Source organism: Equus asinus, chromosome 16, assembly GCF_041296235.1.
Source record: "Equus asinus isolate D_3611 breed Donkey chromosome 16, EquAss-T2T_v2, whole genome shotgun sequence".
NCBI classification, from domain to species: domain Eukaryota; kingdom Metazoa; phylum Chordata; class Mammalia; order Perissodactyla; family Equidae; genus Equus; species Equus asinus.
Window position 1 is genome coordinate 21,884,278 of NC_091805.1, and position 26,037 is coordinate 21,910,314.

The 26,037-nt window shown below is 34.9% G+C and overlaps 1 protein-coding gene across 1 annotated transcript in view; it reads right to left on the minus strand.

Annotated features, from left to right (window-relative positions):
* The window catches only part of COL24A1 (collagen type XXIV alpha 1 chain), a 355,376-nt gene that overhangs the window by 248,132 nt on the left and 81,207 nt on the right, over positions 1–26,037 (minus strand). Inside the window, exons 14-20 of the mRNA XM_044749176.2 lie at positions 13,240–13,293; positions 11,165–11,209; positions 5,910–5,963; positions 5,789–5,833; positions 5,487–5,540; positions 5,172–5,225; positions 340–393 (exon numbers count right to left, since the gene is read on the minus strand). Coding sequence (XP_044605111.2) covers positions 340–393; positions 5,172–5,225; positions 5,487–5,540; positions 5,789–5,833; positions 5,910–5,963; positions 11,165–11,209; positions 13,240–13,293 — 360 coding nt within the window. The remainder of the gene's footprint in view (positions 1–339; positions 394–5,171; positions 5,226–5,486; positions 5,541–5,788; positions 5,834–5,909; positions 5,964–11,164; positions 11,210–13,239; positions 13,294–26,037) is intronic.

Sequence of the window (26,037 nt, forward strand, 5' to 3'; positions counted from 1 at the left end):
TAGCAAAAATTGGAAGCATTCTGAATTAAAATTCTGTGGATTTTAGGTCCTAAAATTTGATTTCAAGCCCCAAGTATCTGTTATTAATATCTTTTGTGCAGAACAAATAAATCGGCCTGATCTAATCAGGATGATAATGTGACTAAAAGTTTTTCTGTTTCCTTGGGATCACTGCTGCATACCTCCCAATGTAACAGAAAAAATTTAGTCCAGACTATGAAGATATAAACTTTAAAGAGAATCTTTATTAAGACTATTGTGTAAAAACATATTTTACCTAACAAGTTTAATTTCTAGGATTTTTGTTTCAAATTTATTATCTTCCCACCAACATTTTACCTCTGGTCCTGGAGGGCCTAATGGTCCTTGGGGTCCTGGGTCACCTATTTGGCCCTAAAATGGGGGGGGGGGGATCAAAATATAAACATTAATTTAACAAATATAATTTAAAAAGGAAGCAGACATATGGTAAGTAAACAGCACTCAAAATATTATGCTACACAAAGGTGTAATGACTTTTCAGCAAACAATGGTCAATATATTATGTCAAAGAAAGTTGTAACAACTTTTCAGAAAGAATTTGTAAACATCATCATTGTGGAAAACTTATTTAAATAAAATGTGTACAGATGTAATATACATTTATTCCTAAGTGTTAGAGATACAAACAAATTAATGAGTTTCAGTGCTCAAATAAAGAAAAAAAATTGTTTGTGTGCATTTCCCAGACATAAGACAACAAAGTTTGACTCAACAAGGTGGGGAACTCTAGATGAGGAACTGCCTTCAGAAATAACCAGAGTCCTAGGACTGTCTGAAAATTCCCCTCTCCTCTGCTACTATAAGGGGGCTAATTTAGTAATTAAGAATCTTGTTGCTTAATCTCTCTAAGCTTCAGTTTTCTCATCAATAAAAGGGGAATAATAATAGTAAGAGTGCTAACATTCTCACAGAGTCACTGTGAGGATTAAATGAGGCAATATACGTAAAGTGAGAAAGAAGCACAGTGCCTGGCACAGAGAAAGTCCTCATCAAATGTTACCCAGATTTATAACCATTGACCCTTCCCTTCACAGCCTCTCTCCTCACTTGAACGAGACCTAGAATTCTAGACTGTTTTGATCCTTCAATTAAAATTTTGAGGAATTGGTTTCAGTACCTCTGAAGTCACTTTCTGACATACAGATTAAGAATTTTAAATCTGGGTTGGAGAGGAAGATCAGAGGAGAGAGAAGTGGGTATAAGGCCTGAAACTAGAGAGGGCTGGCAATGCTCGCAAGAGACGACAGTATAGAACAGGGAAGGCCAGTAGTCTGATATCCTTGTTTTCCTAAGAAAAACTATTGAATTCATTATTTCTGCCATGTTAAATTTCTATGTGAGCTTCAATTTTGATTTAAATAGGCCTCAGATCACATAAAATTTCAAGATACAATATGAGTTTATCCACTTTGCAAGAACTAAGGGCAGTTTCCTATATGCACTAAATCCATTGTCATACAGCACTGGAGAACCTGGACATGAAACAGTACACAGTACAACTGCTGCAACCAAAGCTAGAGAAAGGTCACGAAATAGCATTCAGAAGTTCATATAAGTTCTCCTAAATAAACAAAATCATCATCCATCATAGTCTGTATCTAGGGGAGTCTTAAATTCTGAAATGACAAGTACCTCTCTTAGAGAGAGATGGAGTGCTCACCGGGGCCCTCTTGTGGCAAAATACAAACAAGAAGCTAAATTTACAAGCTTTGAGGAAAAAATAGCATACCCTAATCCTTTGTTTTCAGAAAAGTTTATTGACAACCAAATATATAAAAACATAAATTGTGAAACAATTTTATTCATTCTTCAGAATAATTTTTCATTTTTAAAAACTTCAATTGCAAGTTTCCTTGAATGTCAATTCTCCTTTATAAAAACTGAGTTTTCAAGTAACTTTTAGAGAATTCAATAATGATTGAGCAAACCTCTATAAATGACAGAAATTCTAGTAAGAAATGGAAAGGATATAATTGTCATTGTTTTCTCTGTGTTAAGGAAAAAATATTTCTTAACAACTTCAGATTGGTAGTTTTTTCTAGTTTTTAAATACTTGCAGAGCAAAAGCTTTCCTGTTTCAATATGTAAAAACCTTCCAGATCAGAACACTCTTTTATCTTAAAAATATTCTTACTCGTTACAACTCAGATCCATTTGGAAACAATATCAGTAACATCAACATTTTAGATAACAGAAAACCAAAAGTAGGAGATATAAGAAAAACATGCTTACGATTTTGGCATTCTTTCCATGATAGTACACAAATGTTTTAGGTAGGCACTAATTTGTATAATTGAATGTGGAAGTTTGTTTCATAATATGATAACTGATTCTGTGTAAGCTATTTTACATTAAACAGGTGTCTCCTTCTATAACTAGGGAAGGTTTCCAGGTCAAACCTCTACAATTTTTCTATTAATAAGATATAAACAAGTGATAAATAAAGTGACAATCTAAAGACAAGGCCATCTCACAAATATTAATTCATAAATCTATCCTATCTTCAGTCCAAAGAATGTATTTTTCAAAGATGATAAAACAAAAAATGGTTAACTATCTCCTACCAAAGTAATCCCTGTTGACATTAAAAATGGTTTTTCTTTTTTTAATTAGAATACAGAAAGATATAAAATAAGCAAGTAAGAATCTCACTCTCACTGTCTCATGCTCCCAGCATCCCTGCCCTAAAAAACCCACATTAGAGTTTCTGGTGATTTATTCCAGGAAAAAAAAATATTAAGGGTTTTAAGACAATGTATTAAAGGTGAAACAGGCTCTCTGCCTTTTCTCTAGCTTAGACTAGAGAAATATTGGTAACCACTATTTAAGAGAGAAAAAGATCATAGAGTCACAGAGCTGCAAAGAACCTTTTAAATATGATGTAGTCTGACTCCCATTTAAAACATGAGAAACTGGATACCATGACGGTTAAATGCCCACGGCCATAGCAGGTCAGTGTCAGGGCTGGGACTAAAATGCAAGTCTCTGCTTCTCAGACCAGGGGCCCTCCTGCCCCCAGTAAACATGTTATCAATGTAAACTGAATCAAAGAGTAAGAGAAATGTTAAAAAGGTTTACCTTATAAAAGCATGATATTTGACTCTAGTTTTCTCAACTAACTGTAAAGCATAAGAGAATAATATTGATATCACTTATTGCTCTGCACTGGCCTTAGAAAATGTGTTGAACCATTTCCTTCTATTATTATCAAAAGTTAGGAAATCCTCTCATTATAAAAAATTGAAGGTATAAGAAATTATGGTCTTATTTTGCCAAGCACTGCACATATCAGAAGTCCCTGTTATGTGGTTTAGGATCATCCTTGCAAACCAGAAGCTTTTTGCTGTCTCATGACCTATTCTCACGCCCCTTATGTACGCACTCTGAGATTCAACTCCAGGACACAAGTCTGAGTACATGGCTGACCAGGCTTACCCCGAGTCCAAGGTGAAAAACCAGTAAAACCCAAGTTTACCACAAACATGTCACTAGACAAATGGATGCCAAAACCTATTCTTTGGATTCAGTAATAACTGAGAGATGTATATGAAATGCTCCCTATTAGAAGTCATAAACTAGGGGGGTATATAACGTTCTGTAACTTAATGCTGCTTCCTTTGATGTGAAAATTAATAATCCTGAGATGGGAGGGTGGAGTTAGAGAGAACATGATGAATTGCTCAGGAAAACAACATTCTTTTTTTAGGTATATTTTAATATTATATTAATAAATTATAATTTTATATCTATTTTTCCTAACTACAATCATCTTCACAGAGTTATAATCAATATTAAAATCTACAAACAATCTTAAAATGTTAAACCCTAAAACAGTAATGCACAGTGGCTAATATATGATCTGATATACATGATCACCTAGTGTAGGGCCTTGCTTGCTCAACACCAGCCTAAATGCCCTATCACAGCCATGTAGACTTCTGGCCCCCTCTGGGGAGGACAGCAACCACCTGGCATTGTTATGATCCAGGGCCTGGCCAACTGGACCTGCTAATCTCAAAGAACATCATGTCTTGAAGAACACAGAGCCCTTCCACATGAGCTACTGGTCCTTGAAATGCTGGTCATGCAAGGTCAGTCCCTCTTGGCAAGCACGTAGCCTACTGAGCACCCTGCCTACTTGAGCGACTCCCTCTCTGTTCGTGGTAGTGGTGCACAACTCCATCGAGCCAGTTGCTCCTGGACTCCCTGTATGTAAGTTCCCAATAAACTCTTACGTCTTGTACATTATCTCTGGGTTTTTTTCTTTGGTCTCTCTGCTACCTATCCCACACTGCTCACATAATTGGGCGTGTGGTCAGAAACCTATTTTTCCCAGGTGACCACCAACTAACTATGGGACCTTGGGCAAGTCATTTAACTCTCTGTGTCTCAGTTTCCCTAAAACGTAAAATAGGAATAATAACAGTACCAACTTCATATGATTGTTTCGAGGGTTAAACTACACGTACGGTCCTTAGAAAGGTGCCTGGCACTTGGTAAACACTCAGTAAATGTTATCTATAATAATTATTATGATTTTTAATATGCAGATATATACTTTTAACTCATGTTTTAATCATTTGATTTAAATGATTTAAATTAGTCAGTAATTTTAGTTTTATAATTTTTTGGTTTCATGGTAACTACAATATAAGGTATCCTTTTTTTCCAAATAACTGATGCCCTAACTGGTTAAAAAAAGACACGGAACTAGAATATTTGGGCCCACAAAAGTGTGTGACATGCTATCTTTTCTTCAGAATGTTTCCGTAATGAAACAGATATTCGGAAAAATTAAAATATTATTTAAGGTGCTTTATATTTTCTGACTTAAAAGTCCACTACTTAACTTAAATACTGTCTCTAATAGATCAACAAGGTCTTTAGGACTCGTGGAAATTTGGTTTTGGCCTGGGATGAGAGGCGTGGGGCAGGTGTGGTCCAACAGTCTATGAAATGTGAGCTGAAAACTTGAAGGATTAGCTTTATTCTAGAACTAAGAGAGAAAATGCCAGGATACAGGCTTGCATCCTACCTCTTATATTCTACTAATGCCAACAAGCGTCAAGACTCATGCCATGGTGTGTACTCTGTTAATCAGAAAGAACAAAGCAAAAGTTCAAACCTACTGAAGTTCCTGGCTTTCCTCTCATCCCTGGTGGTCCTAGGAAACCAACAGCACCCTAAAAGAGGAGAATAGTAGAGGGAAGAGAAAAGCCATTATACTACAAATGGCAGATACCTCTATCACAGACTACTAAAAAAATTCATGGAAATATTCCAAAAAAATTGAGAAAACCTCTTTCAAACATGTAAAACCATATTGCTACCTTATCCTAAAAAATTCCATGGTTAAAACAATGAGTACTCCTTTCTTTTTAAAAAGTTTATACTTTTTCACTGTTTTTTTTGTATTTATACAAAATTAATGGCAAAACAGTTACCTTGTCTCCAGGATCCCCTGGTTCTCCGGGATCTCCCGCAGTGCCTTGTTCACCCTGGAGAGCACAATACCACACAAAGACACTTAAGCGTGGCAAACATGACAATAGTAGAAGAAAACAAATACTAATTATAGAAAAATCATTTCTCTAGCTTTCCTACTTCTGAGAAAAATTATATAATGGATAGTACAGATTAGATCTCATATATAAAAACAAAATATTTTATAAGTTGTGTTGATTCAAAAGAAAAAAATTAATGTGATAAGAAATGATCTCTATGATAATATAAATATTTAAATCACCTTATCACCTTTGATTCCAGGTAGGCCCTTATTCCCTGAAAGACCCTAAAAGAAAAAATGATATTTTGTGACATCATAGAGAAATTAAATGGAAATATCCACTATGCAAACAGAACCATACCATTGGGCCAGGAGTTCCAGAAGGTCCTATTGGTCCCATTGGGCCAACACTGCCCTGAAAAGCAGTAAGAAAAAAAGGCATCATTAAGCATCCATTAGGATTACAAAGAGAATGTGGTAAAATTAATTCATTAATTAACCCAGAACAGTTCATCTCACTAAGCTCCCACTCATGCTTTATTCTTCAACAACAACCTCTTTTTCTCTCCACATTTATAAATCACACAATCTTGAAACTTTATGAAGTCCATCTTATTTCCTGAAGCTTCTCATACTGATTTCATCCACAAGGACCTTTCCCTTCCTTGAGCTCCTGTAATACTTACTGTCCATGACATTCATCTCCAAATATGTCTCCAACTACATAATATCTTGAAGACAGATGAAATATTTTAGTGCCATGTCCCCAAGAAGTATTTAATAAATACTTCCTTTGATTGTCTTAGATTTTTATTTCACTCATTTATCTAATAAATATTTACCAGGCAGTTACTACGTGCCAGGCATTCCAATGATTTTATTTTATGATTTGAAATTTGCATAATGAGAAAATTTACCATAATTTCAAGGATAAACTGAGAACACAAGACTCTACTCTTCTGGGCTTCTCTCACTCATTCATCATTTAACATTTATTGGGCATAATATGTACCAGACACTGTAGTACTGTTGAGGAAACAAAGATGAAAAAGACGTAGTCACCAATGTCAAGGTCCTCAGTTTTAATGCTCCAATGCAAGATTCCTCAAAAACATAAATACCACTATCATCTCCTGCAAGCAAGAGACTTAGAAAAACTCCTTCAACATGGCATTTTAGAAGACAAAAGACAGTAACAACAATAAGGGTATCTGAAAGTAAAATTTGAAAAAATGGTGGACATCTCTTGATGGTTTGGGGATCAGTTATAATTTCTGGGTCACTGACACCTCAATTTTCTTTCTTTCTCTTATTATTTCTTTGTACTTGGCTACCGTATCATCCTTCATCCTCAAAGACCAAGTTGGTTTAAATCTTCCTTTAATGGCTTTCAAATAAGGAACTTTTCAAGGTATATCTGTGACAATGCAGAAACTTTATAGTTACAATCCAAATTTCTTAGGACAGCATCCCAGCCTTTCCTACCAGGCTCCACCAATCCTTCCAGTCTCATCTCCTCCCATTTGTCCCTCCTCTTCTACTTCTCCTTCCTCCAAATCCAACATTTTAGCCACAATGGACTGTTCTGCATTCTCGGAACACGCTCTGCCTTATCTCATGCTCCAAGCCTTTGAAGATATGGTTACACTACTGGAATGCCCTTCTTCTACACTACTGAGTATACTGTACTGTACTTTTTTATTCTGTCTTTCTAGTCTGTGCATTCTGTGAGAGCAGAAGCATAATTTAGTCATTTTTTATTTCCCAGACCCAACATAATAAAAGGTACATGATAGTTTTAAAAGAAAGTATGGAATGAATACTGGAGGAAGTTACCAACTTTAAAAATAAAATTTAAAATAGTGATTTTTAGACTTGTATCTCCCGACATAACAAAGTATTTCTAATAGTCTACATTTAAATACTACAAATTTCAGAATGGAAAATATGATGTCTTTACTTTTCAGTGAGTCCTAAAGTCTGTGAAATATAACTAACATAAGTTATTTCCAACATGTTTAATCCTGAAACATATGGGACTGTGAGAGGCAAAGAGTAATACTTTCCAACCTAACAAACAGATATGCAATATTAATACATCGTTGACAAACTCTGTCAATAGGAAACAAACATTCTTATAATTACAATGGCTAGTTTATTCAAAGTTCATAGCTTTAAAATTTATGATAGTTTCAAAAAACATAATAAACATCTGTTTGGAAATTTTGCAGCAATAATCATGTAAATATGGAAAGGAATATCTTACAAACAAATATTTCTTTGTTGTCCTGTTGTTTTTTCTATAGACAATATAATATTTTTAACTTTTGTTTCAGTAAATATATTCCTGTGCATAGTTTGGCATCTTCAGATGAATGTACTTTGTATGCACAATATCCTATTTTACTTTTTAATGACTCAAAGAAAAATCACAAAATAGCAAGTGTTGGGAGATATCAAAAAACATATACGTTATGAAAGACTTGCTAAAATAGAGAATTAAAAAATAAAATGATATGGATATAGAGATTTCCAAGAAACATCAAACATTTTGTGGCATGTCACAAGTTGTGTGGAAAATCCTACTCGTCACAAACTACAGCCTTCCGAAAGCGATCCATGATAGGTTAAGAGCAGTTTTCAGTTCCACAAAGATAATCAGAATGCTCTTCAGTACTCCCAACTTATCACACTCTTCTTCCATGGGAAGATGGAGTAGACAGAAGATATACTTTCATGCATGGGAGCTTGAGAGTGTCTGGGATATATCACTAGAGGGAGAAGAGCCTCCCACACCATCATAAATAATCGAGAACTTTTAAGTCAAAGTCAGTCAAAGAAACAGACACAAAGATAGGTTCTTTATATAAAAACAGCAGCCACTGGCTAATTAGAGTTCACATGAGTGAGCATATTGTGGAAAAGACTATGTTGGTTTTTTTTTTGAGGAAGATTAGCGCTGAGCTAACATCAGCCACCAATCCTCCTCTTTTTGCTGAGGAAGACCAGCCCTGAGCTAACATCCGTGTCCATCTTCCTCTACTTTGTATGTGGGATGCCTACCACAGCATTGCTTGACAAATGGTGACATGTCCACCCCAGGGATCCAAACCGGCAAACCCCAGGCTGCCAAAGCGGAACGTGCAAGCTTAACCGCTGTGCCCCCGGGCTGGCCCAAGACTGTGAGTTCCACATTGTGCTTTTCAACCATACCCACCCACACTGACAGGTAATAATCACTGTCACTAGTGCACTTAAGAAAGCAAATGACAATAACAATCAACTGCAGGGAAAAAATAATTTAGAGAAGGCAATACCATTTCTTGTCAGAAACTATACTTGCTGGAAGGTAACTCTTGAGAGAGAAAGCAGAGGCTGCAGTTCTGGACAAGTAGATAAACTACTTAATATGAAATATAAAGGTTCTACATAATCTCTCTCAATTACCTTCAAAACCTCACCTCCTTCCACGCCACTCCCATCCTCCCACACCTCCTAGGCTACAATCCTGCTACTCCTCTTTCCATTTCCCAAACATTCCATTTTTCCCCTCTTCGGTGCATTTGAATGAGTCTTCTTCTGCCTGAAGAGCCCTGTCCCCTTTTCCACCCCACCCCACTCATACACAGTCTTTAAGACACAGCTTAAAAGACGTCTCCTTTGTGAAAGCTACTCTGACTTTCTGAGATCACACAAATTGCTCCTTACTCAGTGGCTTAATTTTAGTCCATTATAGCAGTAATCACATTGTATGATACTGCTTCCTTTCCTTCTACGCCATTAGATTTTATAACGTTGTCAAAAATAGAAATCTTACTTGTATTTTTAGGCCTAGTGTCTAGTTCAGCATTTGATACTTCAGTAGGTGCACACATTATTTTGATTAAAAAATTAAATAATATACACTGGAGGTGGTAATACCTGCTCTATCTACTTTACTACTTGTTGAGGAACAAATGAGATATGCATGGGAAAGTACTTCAAAAAGTATACAGTGCCATCTATATCAATGTAGAAGAGAAGAGGATTACAAAGATGACTGTTAGTGTCCTTAGTCATTTTCTTTTCTGTAGAATCTCTTCCCATCTACCAAAGGGTGAGTAGAGAAAGAGAAAGGACAGAAAAAGCAGTTATTTTTACTGAGCACTATTATGTGTCAGCACTGTGCTAAGCCCAGGAACTGAAAGGTGGATAAGAGTTAACAACAAGGCAGAAAAGTAGAGGTAGAGTGTTTCAGGTATACAAACCAGTACAAAGGCCATGTAGTAGGGAGGCTGCAGGGCATCTGAGAAGGAACAGCTTTGCTAGTGCACAGACTATGTTCTCGAGATGCAGATAAGAACCAAAACAGTCTAGACATCTTAGGCTATGTTAAGAATTTTGGTCTTAATCTTAACTGTAATTGCAGAAACTCTGAGCTAAATAACTTGATGTTAGTAAGCTAAATGAAGAATGCATGAAAAATATTTTTGGAGTCCAACTCCCTTCCTCTGCTTCCTTTCTCTCCCCATTGATAAGGCCACTGACTACCACCTACAGGTTTAACCTTCTTCTAAGTTCTGAGAGAAAAAAATTGGCCCTTTGGATTCCACCTTCACATAGAGCTTCTCATGAAGCCTAAAGAAATCTCATGAGAGACGGTATACATTTTCAAGTAATCTAAGTTCTTCGGAGGTGGCATAGCACAACGGGTAGAATTTTGGACTCTGGATATAGATAATCTGGCTTCAAACCTGGGCTCAACACTTGTAGACTAAGTGGTTCTGGGTTGTTCTGAGAATTAAATAACTTATCACTTGTGACTAGCACATACTAGTTACAGAAAATAGAAAATACTAAATAAAAGTGAGCTGTCCTTGCTAATTTTATTACTATTGCTATACTAATATTATTATGTAAGAGAAAAGTTTAAATTTCTTAGACTCACTCAGGTTTTCTGACTCTTAATTTTATACTCATCATCCCCAAATGGCAAGTTAAAACTTATGCTGATTTCTTCAGAGTTCCAATAACTGAAATCCTGACTTATTCCTTTGGCCAAGTTGTCACCTTCTGCCTTAGGGCAGTGAAGGTGGGGAAAGAATGTTAGATTTGGAGTCAGAAGACCTGTGTTCAGGTACCAACTAAAAATATTGTGGCTATAATTTACAGCATAAAACTCTGGGGTCTTAATTACCTATTTCACACGTTAGAGCAAGCTCTAAATTGATTTTTAAGGAACATCTTACCTCTGCTCATGGTCACATCCTACTATTTTATGGATATAAATAGTTTACTTTTAAGATTCTATCTTCATTAGACTCCTTACATTTCATAAAGGTTTGTCAGTCTTGCTTTCAGCTCAGCTGAATGCTAAAGCACATGCCTCTACATACATAAATACATATGTACTCATAAATCTGTAGAAATTTGTTATTTTAGTTTATCATAAAGTATAATTAATTTCTTGGTTTATATTATTGGTCTAATTCGTACATCTGGTAAGGAAATACATTTGAGCAAGTTGATATCCAAAAATGACACTAAAACTTCTCGTTTTTCTAGTTTTAAAAACACATCTAACAACTATAAACCCACAAAAAATATTTTATAAGAATGATGATATTTGATACTCACTGTAAGTCCAGGAAATCCCGGAGGACCAACGCTACCTACGAGTCCCTATGTAAAATAAATGTGCAAAATCGGTTAGAGATGATGCCAAACTACTAAGTGTAGTTTCTAAAGATGAAGACAAAAAATTCTAGGAAAAAATATATCAAATTTTATTTTCTTCTACAGCTAACTTCTAAAACTTCCCTACTCTTCTGCATCCTTCTAAGAAGTACAAATCTCTGGTGGCACTTTATGTTCTTCAAAAGTGCCCCTGGCTTCACGCTTTTGGACGAGAGAACTATCGCCCAGCCTAGGATATAGACTTTTCTACGTCTCCTATGTATCTTATGTAAATCCCATTAGTAATCAGCATTATAGACATAACCAACCTATACACTGTATGAAAAGACAGGTGGTCAGCATATAGGGTTAGAAGAAAATATTCAGATGTTGTAAAACACTATCAACTCTTTTGAAGTATATTATTTAAATTCTCTAAACTTCAGTTTTCTCATTTATAAAACAAGAATAATAATATTTATTCTCATTGTAAAGGTCACAATGAAAACTGTCATATGTATAAAAGGTTTTGAAAATTCTCATAAAGCACTATACAAATGTAAGAAATTACCAACACTGTTAAATTATTTATATAAACATTTTTATTTATTTTAAATTATTAATATTAATTTTTCCAGTTGATTTGTGATGGGTTTTTGCGACACTCTTTTGCACTTGTCATTATAGTCTTTATGATAATTCTTAATCCACTCCAGGTCATTGTTACATTATTTACATGGTACAAGGTACAAGAATAGTTCTTTTTTTTGCATTTCAAATTCTGTTTTGAAACTAAGGCATAGTATAAAATAAAGAGAATTATAAATCGACAAACTAAAAATATCCAGTTTATTTTTATAGGTTAAAGATTTTAAAGGCTGAAAATGCTCTTCAGGAAGGACTATGTTATATTTAAATAAAGAGCAGATTTCAAAAAGAAAAATTTTAAATATGGTAGGAGTCTAACCCTAAGAAACTTCATGTATATCTAATTGATAAAAAATTAAATCACCTGGCTTCACATCAGGTATGCAAGTACATAAATGGTATTAAAGAAAAAAGTAAATAATGCTTACTCTGTTATGCTTGAAATAAGAAGCTCCCCAGAATCACGGGGAGAAAAGGACCACAAGCATTCTACTTAAAACATCATTCAAGTTTTTAACAATTTATTTGGAAATCACTTCTATTCTTCTTTTACCTGCCAAGTCTTATAACAAATAAAACCTTGGCTAAATTAACTGAATAAGCTAATATAGTTATAATTCAGAAAAAGGAAATAAAAAGAAACTGTTTTTCAAACATTTACTTTAAGTATAAACGTTAGTAATTTACCTATATCTAAACATAGGAACTATTCCTATTTTAGGCTACAAGGATTTTGTGGTCGATTCTAATTCACCTTAAAATCTTATGAAAAGATTGATGCATGGCATAGATTGGGGAGTAGTTCCTGGATGATCTTTGAGAGCAAAAAGTGAAGATTTTTCTATCTAGTATCAAAAAACAGCAATCCATCATCATTCTTTGATAATATAATTAAATTAATTTTTGAATGGTAACTCCCAGATCTGAATATTGATATCTGAACCATCCCCCAAAAGACTTCTCTATAAAATACTCAAAAGTAAGGCAGATGAATGACAAGTTTGAGTCCAAAAGAGCAATCACTGAGTGCACAATTTTTGCATGAGGCTTGGTAGTATATTCATGTAAATGAAAGCCTTCTTCAACACCTCCCCAGATAGACAAGTCAGTATTGTGATCATATATTTCTAACATTTTACTTAAGCAGTCACATTTAACATGGTCAATATAATTAATTTTAATGATGATCTTTCAAGATAGAGTTTATTTATGACATTTTTGGCTTATTTCCCATGTTGAAAAATCACAAATTGAAATGTGCACAGTGGTATGGAAACTGTCTGGCCAATAATACTTATTCACAAATGTGGTAATGAGGATGGCAAGTGCAGTTGCTCTGGAGTCTCAGTGATGTCAGATGCAAGACTGCACCACCACATTGTACTCACAGGACTGCCATCAGGACCAGCAGGGCCTCTGTCTCCAAAGTCACCTGGAAAACCCTGGCCCAGGGAAAGAGGAAGAAATGCTGTTAAAGCCAACATAGATAAAGAATTCACTTTTGCTATGTTTCCTGATAAAGAATTTAGTAATAGAAAATATTTATTTCCTAACCCCTAAATTGTAGTCCAATAAAAACTTGTATTTGTATTGCATAACACTTCATCGATTTTGTTAAATACAATATTTCTATATTTTGTAAAAATTACTTTAAATGCCACATAATATATAAGGAAAGCTAAGCTGGAGAAAATAGGAATTTATTCATCATTATATAAAGATTCACTGAATGAGAGGGAATATATGCAAGATTTCTGGCTGATCAATCCCTTAGTTATCTCTGCTATTTTATGCTGTTCCTATACCCACACCACAAAGAATGAAATGGCTGATATTATTTAAGCATGTGTTTAGCACACTTAGCATGTGCTAAGGGCTTTATACAGATTATTATATACACACTACTTCATTTCATCTTCATAACAGGTCGAATCAATGAGTACTGATATCCTCACTTGGTAGTTGAGGAAATTAAAGCACAGAGAGGCAAGGGCACTCGCACCCATTGGTGATGGCTGGGACTGAGATGTGAATGGAGGCAGTCTGACTGCAAAGTCAATGCTCTTTCTATCATGCTATACTTTAACTCATAATTCCAAGATACAATACAACATGTAAAAAAAATCATTTAAGTACTATTTCATTGGGGAAAGGCATAAGGCACATAAAAAACTGCAAACATAAACTGCGATGCCACTGAAAATCAAGCTTCTCAAACACCTAGCAAAAATTCTACACTGTAAAACTATGAAGGTTAGTAAAGTAACACACTTTCTCATTATAAATTATATTGTAAAATAACTCACTTACTCAGTTACTCTTACTTTATATACTAAAGTTTTTCTCTAAAGATTTACCACTGGGTTTAACAATTTTAAAGCTCACTTAAAAGGTTACCTTTACCAAATGGTTTACAAGATTTATTATTATCAACATTTTGAAAATTTATAAGACACAAAAATAAAAGTACATTATCAGATTCTTACAATCTCTTTATTTAGGCAAGCCAATATTAAATATTATATATTTAACAGATTGCCAAAAAACTAGTTTACTGGTACGAACATGAATAGGCTAAGATTAAAAGATGGTTTAACAACAGAAAAAAAGTATGACGTTTCTTAAGACAGTTAACTCATACTAGAAGCAGTTTCCCTTATTCTGTAATCAGAAGATAATGCAAAAACCATCTGTGTAGTTGAACATATTGTAGCCATACCCCCTTCAAAGTTAGCTGAAGTTCAGGCAGGCGTTTTGCTTTCATTGTCCTTGGAAGTCAAATTCTATTGTCAACAAGCTCACAAATCTGCAATACATCATTCTATTTGGTATGAGCTAATATGGGTATTTGAAAGTATTAATGATGCACAGGTAATGGAAAAAGTAGAGGATAAATTCTGTAATAAATCTGAAACACAAGAGATGACTGATTTTTTACATAGATACTAAGTAGGTTTTCCAGAAACCTCGGTGAAATAATAAAGACTTGGGGACATAGTGCATGAGTCCATTAACCTGTAATGTTCAGAATAGGCAAATGCACAGAGATAGAAAGCAGATTAGTGGTTGCGTAGGGCCCGTGGCATGGGGAGAAATGGGGAGTGACTGCTAATAGGTACAGCGTTTCTTTCCGGGTGATGAAAATGTTCTAAAATTAGTATGATAGCTACACAACTCTCTGAATATACTAATAACCACTGTACTGTACATTTTAAAAGGGTTAATTTTATGGTAAATGATTGTATCTCAATAAAGTTTTTCTTAAAGAATGAAGACACAATCAGTCTGAACAAGATGCGGAGCAGGACTGCTGAAAACATCCTCGGGGCTCACTCAGGATTGCCCAGAGGATGCACTCTTTGGGACTGATTGGCCCCCATCCTCAACCAGTGGGAAGACCTGCTCTCCAGTTCAGCTTCCCACAAAACTAGTGATTTCTCCCTTAGAAGAGGGGAAAAGGGAGAGAATTGTGATCAGTTCTCCACTTATCACAAAACCTGTACTTTCTACAATCCAAATAAAAACAATGAAATACTCACTAATTTCACTCCCTATTCTTCTGCTAGTTCAACAAGATGTATAATAAATATTAGTTCCACTTGACTTTGCCACTGAAACAATTTAGTTGAACTAAGTAATATCTACTTTTAAAATCTTTATGTATTATTTTTCTTCTCACTTTACTACCCATTAAACATTTCATTTTATTCTTAATTCTGTGTTCTAGATAGAAATCATTTATTATTTTTTTATCCTTCTTACATGTGGACCATGTGTCATCAATTTTTGAAGTAATTTCTACTAAATCTAAACATACTTTGTTTTATGAAAAGTACAGTCAATGCCACAAACAACATCATTATATTTGGCTATATAATGAATATATATTTTCTTCTTAAAAAACCTCATGCTGGGCCAGCCCCAGTGGCCTAGTGGTTAAATTCGGTGTGCTCCACTTTGGCAACACAGGTTCAGTTCCTGGGCACGAACCCACACCACTCATCTGTCAGTGGTCATGCTGTGGCAGCAGCTCACATACAAAAAAGAGGAAGACTGGCAACAGATGTTAGCTCAGGGTGAATCTTCCCTACCAAACACACACACACATCATGACAATCTTTTATGTTGTTGAATACGTCATTGCTTGTTTGCTATTTAGTCAGTTATTTCAATTCTAGTAACTACATGCATGATTTTTTGTTTTTTTAATGCAAGAGAGGGTCTGTCTTCCTTTAATAATGAACCTATATGTTTGCAGCCACAAATCTTCACTGTTGAAAAACAACCTTCAAGATTGGTTGTGAAATACAGAACAATAGAGACAAAACCCTTTGCCTTTGAACTCAGAAGACAAAAGATAGCTTCTACAGTTTCTTTCTCCACTTGAAAGAATTTGTTGAAAAATGAAATACTAAATTTTCTCTCATATTTACCTAGTGGAAAATGATAACCATTACTTTAAATCAAGTTGTGTCTTCCTGGAAGTCTCCTCACACTGCCAAAGAATATAATGGCCATTTTCCAGGATTATCATCCAGAAGAAAGTTCAAGTTTTTGCTTTTCTTGCCTAATTGCCAATTTCATGAACAAAATAATTGTCTGCTAATGAGCATGCCAGAGTTACACTGTTGCTTCTGCATTGTGCATAATTCTAATTTTTACATTTTCATTGTTTTGATCAGTTATAAAATTTTATTTTATAGAGAATATGATATTTCAGGAATTTCATTTGACCTCTTCAAGTTGTGAATAATTTTGTTGCTACTTCCACTGTTTGATCAGTGTAGTGGACAGACTTTAAGACCCCCTTATGATTCCCACCTCCTGCTGTTCATGCTTTTGTGTGATACCCTCCCTCTGAGTGTACGTGGGTCTATGACTTGCTTCTTCCAACAAACAGAAAATAGTAAAGGTGATGGGATGTCACTGATGTGATTATGATTATGTTACACTATATAAGACTCCATCTTAGCAGCCTGGAGCTAGAGACTTCTATGATGAAGTAAGCAGCTGTGTTCAAAATGCCCACATGGCAGGGAACCGTGGGTGACCTCTAGGGACTGTGGACAGTCCATAAGACCAGAGGTTGGCCTACAGCAAAGAGCCAGCAAAAAGCCAGGGCCCTCAATTCTACAATCTCAAAGAAGTGAATTCTTCTCACAGCCTGAATGAGCTTAGAAATGAACACTTCCCCAACAAAGCCTCTAGATGATCCTGCAGGCAGCTGACACTTTGATCGCAGCCATATGACCCTGAGCAGAAGACCCAGTTAAGTAGCAACTGGATTCTTGATTCATGAAAACTGTGAGATAATAAATGGGTGTTGTTTTAAGCTGCTAAGTTTGTGGTATTTGTTATGCAGCAATAAACAAAAAACTAATGACATTGGTAATTAAATCTTTAAATAGAGGATATGTAAAGTCTTATTTGCAAATTTCACTATGTGGCAATAATGCTCAATATGACTACTCACACTGCTTCTAGATTTTTAAAATTTAAGTAGGTCACCTCTTTGAAGATTTTCTACTGCTTTTTATTTTCTATTACAAATTATAATTAATATCAATATTAGTTACATAAATTAAACTTTTTATATTTCCTTTACAAACTGTCTAATCTAAATATCTATATTTTTAAAACTTCACCATTCTAGCATTTCATATCCATCTAGTTGCTAACGTAAAGAATTTTTATCATGCTTCCTGAAGTCTGTGTCTATACCTATGAAATGTAAATTCAAGAGTAATATGAATTATTTGATAATGCAAAACGTTTCTCAGTCTCTGGATGTAGCTGTTGCAAACAGCACTAATTCTACTTCCTCTGAACACATAAATCAGAACACAAAGACAAGCAAAAAAATAGAAGCTTTCGATTACCAGGAAACAGTACTATATTATACAAGATTATACTGCATTCATGCTGAAAGGAGAATTAGATAATTAATTCACCTTTCCTCTTACCTAAGTGCTTCTACCGTCTGCTGAGATACTCACTACAATCTTGAAAGTCTCTGTCTCTAATGTTGGCACTGGTGCCACCTACAAACCTTCATGGCATCAGACATTAGGTTATAGGCAAGAGATGTGGAGAAGAATTTCTCCAAGATCCGAACATAATTAAATTGTGGTAGCTAGAATCAAAGATGGACCCCCATGATTCTCACTTCCTGGTATTAATGCCCTTGTATATTCCCCTCCCATTTCGAATCATAGCAGGCCTATGTGACCAACAGAATATACAAGTGACAGTGTGACTTCTGAGGTTAGGTCATAAAAGGCACTATACCTTCCACCTTGCTCTCATGGACCACTAACTCTGGTGGAAGCCATCAACTACGTCATGAAGACACTCAAATTGCCATGTGGAGAGTTCCCCTGGAGAGGAAATAAGGCCTTCCATCAACTAGCACCAAGTTGGCCAGCCAATAAGTGAGCCACCATAAAAGCAGATCCTCCAGCCCCAGTCAAGCCTTCAGATTACTGTGGTCCTGTGTAAAATCTTGACTGTAACCTCATGGGAAACCCTAAGCTAAACTCACCCTAAGAAGCCACTCTCAAATTTCCAACCCAGTGAAACTATGAGAAATAATATATATTTATTGCTGTTTTAAACCACTAACTTGAAGTAATCTGTTACATAGAAATAGATAACTAATACACAGTAACAAGAGGATGTCCAGGATTACACATCATACTTTGCCAATGCTAAGTGCTGGATCCTGAGTGACAAGGGCATGCATGTGTTTTTTTAAATACATTTATTTGTTGGTGATATGTAGGGCTCTCTAAAGTGCAGAGCCCAGAACAACTTTCTCTTTTGCCTGGGTCTAAGAATGGTACTGTTATCAAATACGGTAGTTAGAAAACACTAAGAACAAAAGAAGTATTCTAGACTTGGTATCCCTAAATATATATGTGGTGTTAATATTTAGACCACACACAGATACTATACTTGGTAATATATCTAAATATCTTGGAAGAGAGGAAAACTTATTGCTTAGCAAGTCTACTAAAAGGATTATCTTCCTAGTTCTACAAAGAATTAGAAAAAATACTGCATGTAAAATAATTACAAAAATATGAGGACCAAAATAACCATAAAATGTGAATGACTACATTTATAGAATTTTTAAAAATAAAAGCAATGCAAAATTTTTCTGTTAAAGACTACAGTTAACTAAGAACATATTTTCCTCTTTTCTAAAGAACAATAATTTAGAAACAACATATTCAGTCTAAAGTGAAGATAAATAAAAATGATCATAAAAGGCATATTCACTAAACAGGCATTACCGACAAAAACAAATTCAACTTTTTCCAAGACTAAGCAATAAAAAGAGAAGATCAGACTAACTTGCCTAGGTTTATAAATGCTAAAATAAAACCTAGTAGTTACTTCTACATAGTCTACACATGAATACATCTTACCAAGAAATCCTGATATTTTAAAATCCTTCAAAAAAGAAACATGATTACTGTAGAAAAAGGCTACAGTGATGATCCAGTCTCTGTCCTTTTCTTTTCCTTACAGGTAGAAAAATTTAGGTCAACCATGTCCTGATAGCTGGACAATTTAATTTTAAACTTAGGTAAGAATTTAAGGAGTTCTAGCCCAATTCTCGCAGACTTAGCTTACTGTTAACCTAGCTATGATCTGGGCCACAGTTCTCAGGTTTAAGTTCCTGCCTTGTTCTTAAAGACTGGTTACAACCTTGTACTCCAGTTCTGGGAATTGGAATCTGCCTTATTCTTGCATCCAGAAACAAGTTTTGGTACACAACGTCATGTTTTATCCCTTAATCATAAGGGCCCCACCTTATTCTTGCCATTTTCTCACACAGAGAATACAGTCCCTGAACCCAAGCCAAGCCTCACTGCCATATTTGCATTCACATTTCTGATTTTGATAAGCTATAAGACTCTCTTAGTATTCCCTTCCATTATCTGCCCTGAAAATAAGTGTCTGCCTGAATTTCCACCTGCTGGTGTCCTATCTCTGTGAAATCACGCTCTGCCTGGACTTCCCCCAGATTATCAGCTGTAGTTCATTGGGTGTTTCTTTTCTCAGTAGCTGTCTCAACTTTGAAAATGGGTTTAATTCAAAGTCCTGGGCTCTTTTCTACGTCTTGTCAAGCTTATCATTAGCCAAATATAGTTACTACAGACCATGCGCAGTAGAGTAGAATTCAGAAGATACATTTTTCGTGAAAGAGGCAGAATCACTTAAAAATTAATGGCAATTTTTCATAATGCTCTAGCAACAGTAGTACTTTCTTTATGATCAAATTAACTGCAACCTTCTCCTGGGACAAAGAAAACACTGTCTCTAAATTCTCCATAAAATATATGTATCTGAGACACTACCGTGCAACACGTATTTAAAATTGTCTTAGGCTAAGGATAGAAACTAATAACAGATGTCAAACAGAAGAATTTTACATTTTGAAATTCTAACACTGGAGTTAGAAGTTAAAATACAGTTTACTTTAAATAGACTCTTCTAACTGAAAGACATATGAGAAAAGAGGAGGAGACACTCCTTTCTATACTTAGAAAAGTAAACATCTCTGAAGTCTGGTCACCTTAAGGGTGTTATTTTGTCCACCATTCTAAGGCTGTGATACTTTGATTTTCATAGGAAGAAAACTGAGTACACTTTCTCTCTTTGTCAAAACTTTAAATGCAATATGATTTAATTATTTATAAGCTATTCCTATCGAGTCTGAAAAAGTCCTTAGAAAAACCTCTAAATTTTGACAACAGTTCTGTCGGTGTTGTTGAGAGTAAATCCCATCTCCAATTTCACGTTTATCTTCAATCGCAGCTGGTCAGTTCTGGTATAAATATTTTGGGCTGTGGAGTCATATAAATTTTCACAGCCAACTCAGTGCAAGAGACTACTGATTAAATTAATTTGGAAGCTCTGTAAAATGCTTTTTTAAAAAGCAACTATGGAATTTCCTAACTGTAGCACTACAGAATGAAGTTTGGAAACTTTGCATTAAAATGGAAGCCACTTGGAATTAGGTAATATATATAAAATCTGAAGTTAATAAATGCATAGGAATCCTCTCTCTCTGCCTCCCCTACTTTTTTTTTTTTTTAAAAACAGCATTCTTCTTTTCCATTATAAATCAGTGGATGGTTTTATGCTTTTAAAGAATCTGGCTCATATCAGATATGTTCCAAGAAGCTTCTCAAATATATATAGACAGTAAAGCACGTAAAATAGAACAGTAGTTCTACAGTGTTCAAAAGAGTCCTGTTCAATAAAGACTGCCTACTACCTTGTTTTTATCTGAGAAAAACCTTGAGATGAATTCAAGTTGTATCCACAGATAGCAAAAAGAATGGATTAACAGCCTCTTGGGCTTCCCCAACTTCAAAGGCTGGGTTTATTGAAGGTACCTAGAGCCCCATGGCTATCCTCTAATATTAACTGACAATAAGGATTTCGATCTAATTGTGACATATGGGGAGTGTAGGAGGGAAGGAGAGGCTGAGGTAAAAACTATATTTCAGTATCCAAAAGCATGAGTAAACAAACATTAACTATACGTAACTGACTACAGGAGGTCTTTAAAAATGATTGTACTGATTAACAAGTACCTTATACTAAGACCCTGAAATCAAAAATAGCCATAATACAGGGAAGAAAAAAACTTCTAAAATAACAACAAGCTAAGACAAAGGAACAAATGGATTTGTTAATATAACGACTTTTACATATTCTTTGATTCTATCCCCAAAAAACCAGTTTTCCTACTTTTCCTGGTTGAAAAAACAAAACACATTGTGTTACAAATGTCAACTCAATCTTAAACACAGAAGAAACATAATGTTTTATTTGGCGGAAAAAGGAGTTTTCTGGGAAATAAGGTTTAAAATGAAATAACTTTTAACACAAACATTAAATTTAAAAATACCAGTATGTGGCTCAATAATAAATAACTCTTAAATAACCAAAATAATATGTTATTTTAAAATGTCTCCATTTTCAATAGCACTCATATAATATTCATACTATCTAGGAGAAGAGATCTCTTACTTGTAAGTCTATAATTTCATTTAAAAAATACAGACATCACTAAGGAATTTGGTTCACAACAACTTAATTCCATGCTTAGTGTTTACTCAGGGAAATAAGTGATCATTTGGCCCGCGGTATAAGCATATGATTTACAGCAGCATGAGCAAATGATTCATAGCAATATCTTTCCAGATCTAAGCTTAGCAATGTTACTAACTCATTGAACAATTTTGGACAAGATTTTTACTACTCCTCTATGTTTCTGTGCTATGTGTATATAAGATATGATATATATGTGTACGTAAAAATTTCACACACAAAAATCTTAGTATTTTTGTAATCTATACACATCAAACACAGAGCTTTAGTTCACAGGTTAGAAATCAACTCAGTAGTCCAAAGAAGCTCATCCTGATTAATATTTAGAAAGACTTGAACTTGGATTTTGAACTTTCTATGACTATTACCTTCACTATTTTGATTGTCAGAGTGTTTCATGTCATACATAACAGAGAAAGTAAAGTAATTCATTTTAGCAGTTTCTGGCCTATATTTCAGAGATTTACAAAATCTAAGTGTAAAATGTTACCTAAAACTTAGGGAGTTATCTAAAAAGAGTTACTATTGTTCTACAAATCACGTTATAATAAGTATTTAAAACTGAATCATATTCTATGATCATAAGATTGACTACTTCTATCTACCTAAAATTTAAGGAAACAAGCTCATTTAACACACAGAAAGACTAACTGAGTTAACTAAAAGGGAGTGATCATTTTAATAAAGTACATCTTCTAATAATATTCATACTAATGAAAGTAAATGAAATAACATGGGATCCACAAAGGAATACCCTAAGCACCAACCCACACTTCTAACTAGCTCTGAAACCAGCAGCAAATTGGAAGTAACAGTCTGACATCTGCATAGCCAAAAGCTTCTTAGATATGGGTACTTTCAGATGTCAGCATTTCCAGGTTTCTGTCATATCCTTTCAGATGTATAAGCTTCTGTTGTCTTCTTTATAATGGACTGGAATCCTTTAGTTCTGCCTCTGTATTTGAATATCTACTTCATATATAACAACAAATAGCATACATAATTGAATAAATTACCAAGAGAAAGTGGTCATATTTGTATTCCACACATCTAATAATTTCCACATCAAGAGAGTGGAAATAGTATCAAAGATATTTTCCTTTTACTGTTATTAAAACAGTAATAAGTCATCATTCTGCTCATGGAATTTAACCTTCTAAACTGAAATCCAACTGTACCATGATGCCTAATATCCCATGCTAACATGTTTGCCCTTACTTAATGTCAAAGTTATTTGAAGATGATTTTACTTATAATAAACAGGACATAGGGGAGCATTTATACATAGGATAATATTCTGGAAAAGTCTCTGAGGTCAGCCTTGGCATAATTTGACTTGCGGCTGTGACTGTATCTTACTCTAAGTACAACGATTTCCTCATAAACATGGCCAAATCATTTTGTGGTAAAAACAAGAAAAAGTAGATATAGCATACATGACATATTACAGCACCACACAAATTTTCTATTATAAACACTATTTAGGAAAAATGGGATACATGTGTTTTTCAAATATAATTTCTCTAAGGATCTAAATCTATTACAAAGGAATATATTTTCAAAGCCAAAGAACTTTACAAATTCTGTAATATAAAGAAGAGTGCAATCAAACAAAGAACCCAGTAATCATTCCATTCACGATTTTTCTACAGTTTTGTTAAACTCCCCTTTTGAATTCAACAGCATCTGTTGGATAATTTTATAATTCTCTATAGGGTAAGAAACCAGAAGTTATCTAAAAATTTCCATGGATAACTTTACAGCCCACTACAGAGTAGAAAACTAGAAACTAGAAATACATTGCCAAGACAAAATTAATATCTATATAAGACCAGCCCATATTAATAAATGAAGTTGGTAGCTACCTAAGTGATATACCACAGAGGCTTTACAAAAACATTTTCTCACCAATGCCTAAAATTCCACTATGGAGATTAAGGTAACACTTAAAGCACTTGATGTAATTTATATAGTAGCATAAATAACTTTATTAGTTCTTTTACTGATAGCATACTTCGATAAGAGGAGGACAAAAAAATAAAGACACAGAATGGAGAAAACAAAAATAAAGAAGATAAACCTCACCTACTGTCAATTTTGAGACAGCCCACATTTGCATATTTAGATGAGCTATTTAACACATGATGAGTCGATAAATAGAAAGGTATTTCTGTTGGGGTATGTGCATGAGGGCTAAAATGTAAAGAAATAACATACCAACATTTCAAAGTATAATAGAGTGCAATTAAATGGGATGGCATACAAAATATTTAGCAGAGTGCTTGAGAATAAAACATGGTGATGACGGTACTGGAGATGGTAACAGTTTGTCTTGTTACAATTGCTGTAAGGTCAACTTTAAAGCTGAACATAAATACAAGAAAACAAAATGGCTTATTTTTTATTTCTTGACAGTTTGGTAAGTTTATCTTAATACTACATTAAAAGGCTTAAAGTGAAACCTTAAAATAATTCTATCACATTTTGGCCAAAGGGTATGAAAACATAAATCATGCTCTTTTAAACAATGTGAGTAGAAGACAGACAGCAGAAATATCTAGGGAGTAAGGAAAAGGATCCTGCAGGATCCTTTCTATTCAGAGGAACTGGACTCAATTCTTGATTTTTACCAATTTTAACTATGTGACTCTGAACAAGTCTTTTTTTTTTTTTATTTAAAGATTTTATTTTTTCCTTTTTCTCCCCAAAGCCCCCCGGTACATAGTTGTGTATTCTTCGTTGTGAGTTCTTCTAGTTGTGGCATGTGGGACACTGCCTCAGCGTGGTCTGATGAGCAGTGCCATGTCCGCGCCCAGGATTCAAACTAACGAAACACTGGGCCGCCGGCTGCGGAGTGCGCGAACTTAACCACTCGGCCACAGGGCCAGCCCCTGAACAAGTCTTTTAACATCGCTGAGCGCATTCTCCTCACCTATGTAATGGTGACATTAATACCTATTCTAATCTGTCTTCAGGAAATGTTGCAAAGCTTAAAGTATAAAATGCTTTAAAAGGATATAAATATTGTGGTGAGATTTGTAATCCTTTATTTAGCATTATCATCAATATTTTATTTATATACACCAAAACCTTGGAAAAGCTGTTATGAAAAACTCAATTTCCTTCCTCAGAGACTAGGGAGCACAGTGTAGCACAGAATGTCTTACCCTAGGAAGTACCGTTGAATAGTGATAAAAACAGCACAAGCGAAAAGCAGATAGCTAATGAGCTATACCAACTCAGCCAGGATAACCTGAAGATGCTTCACTGAACCACAATTTTCTCATCTGTTAGATGATGGGGTATTGGATATGTCAAAATTTCCTCCCATCTCTGACATTACTATATCATCTGGCAAAATTTACTTTCTTTGACTTTTCTTTTTTAATCTGAAAATATAAGAAGCTGTAGCAAACTAGTTTCTGACCTAACATCTGAAGCAGGCATTTTAAGAACCTCTAAAATGTGAGGGTGAATGATGTTACTGCCAGTGTTTTAAATTGTTCATCTATTTTCTGTGACACTTTAGTGCCTTTTCAGGGGAATAAGGGTCTCTTCCACTGGTGTATAAATGGATTAGAAGTGTTAAGTTTCAAGTTATTTTACTTATTTATTTATTTTTGACAAGATTAGCCCTGAGGTAACTGCTGCCAATCCTCCTCTTTTTGCTGAGGAAGACTGGCCCTGAGCTAACATCCATGTCCATCTTCCTCTATTTTATATGTGGGACACCTACCACAGCATGGCTTTTGCCAAGCGGTGCCATGTCCCTGCCCAGGATCCCAATCAGCGAACCCTCGCCCACCGAGAAGCGGAACATGAGAACTTAACCGCTGCGCCACGGGGCCGGCCCCTCAAGTTACTTTTTAATTTAAAGTTTCCTTTACATTCTCAGGTATTATTTGATAGACTGTTAAAATAGCAAAAATTCAACTCCATTGAATGAGATGGATTGTGGACAACAAGAACAACAACTACCTTCATATTTTAATAGGTGAGAAACATGCAAATAATTAGATTATGTTGTTCTAAACGGAACCTCAAGAAACAAGAAT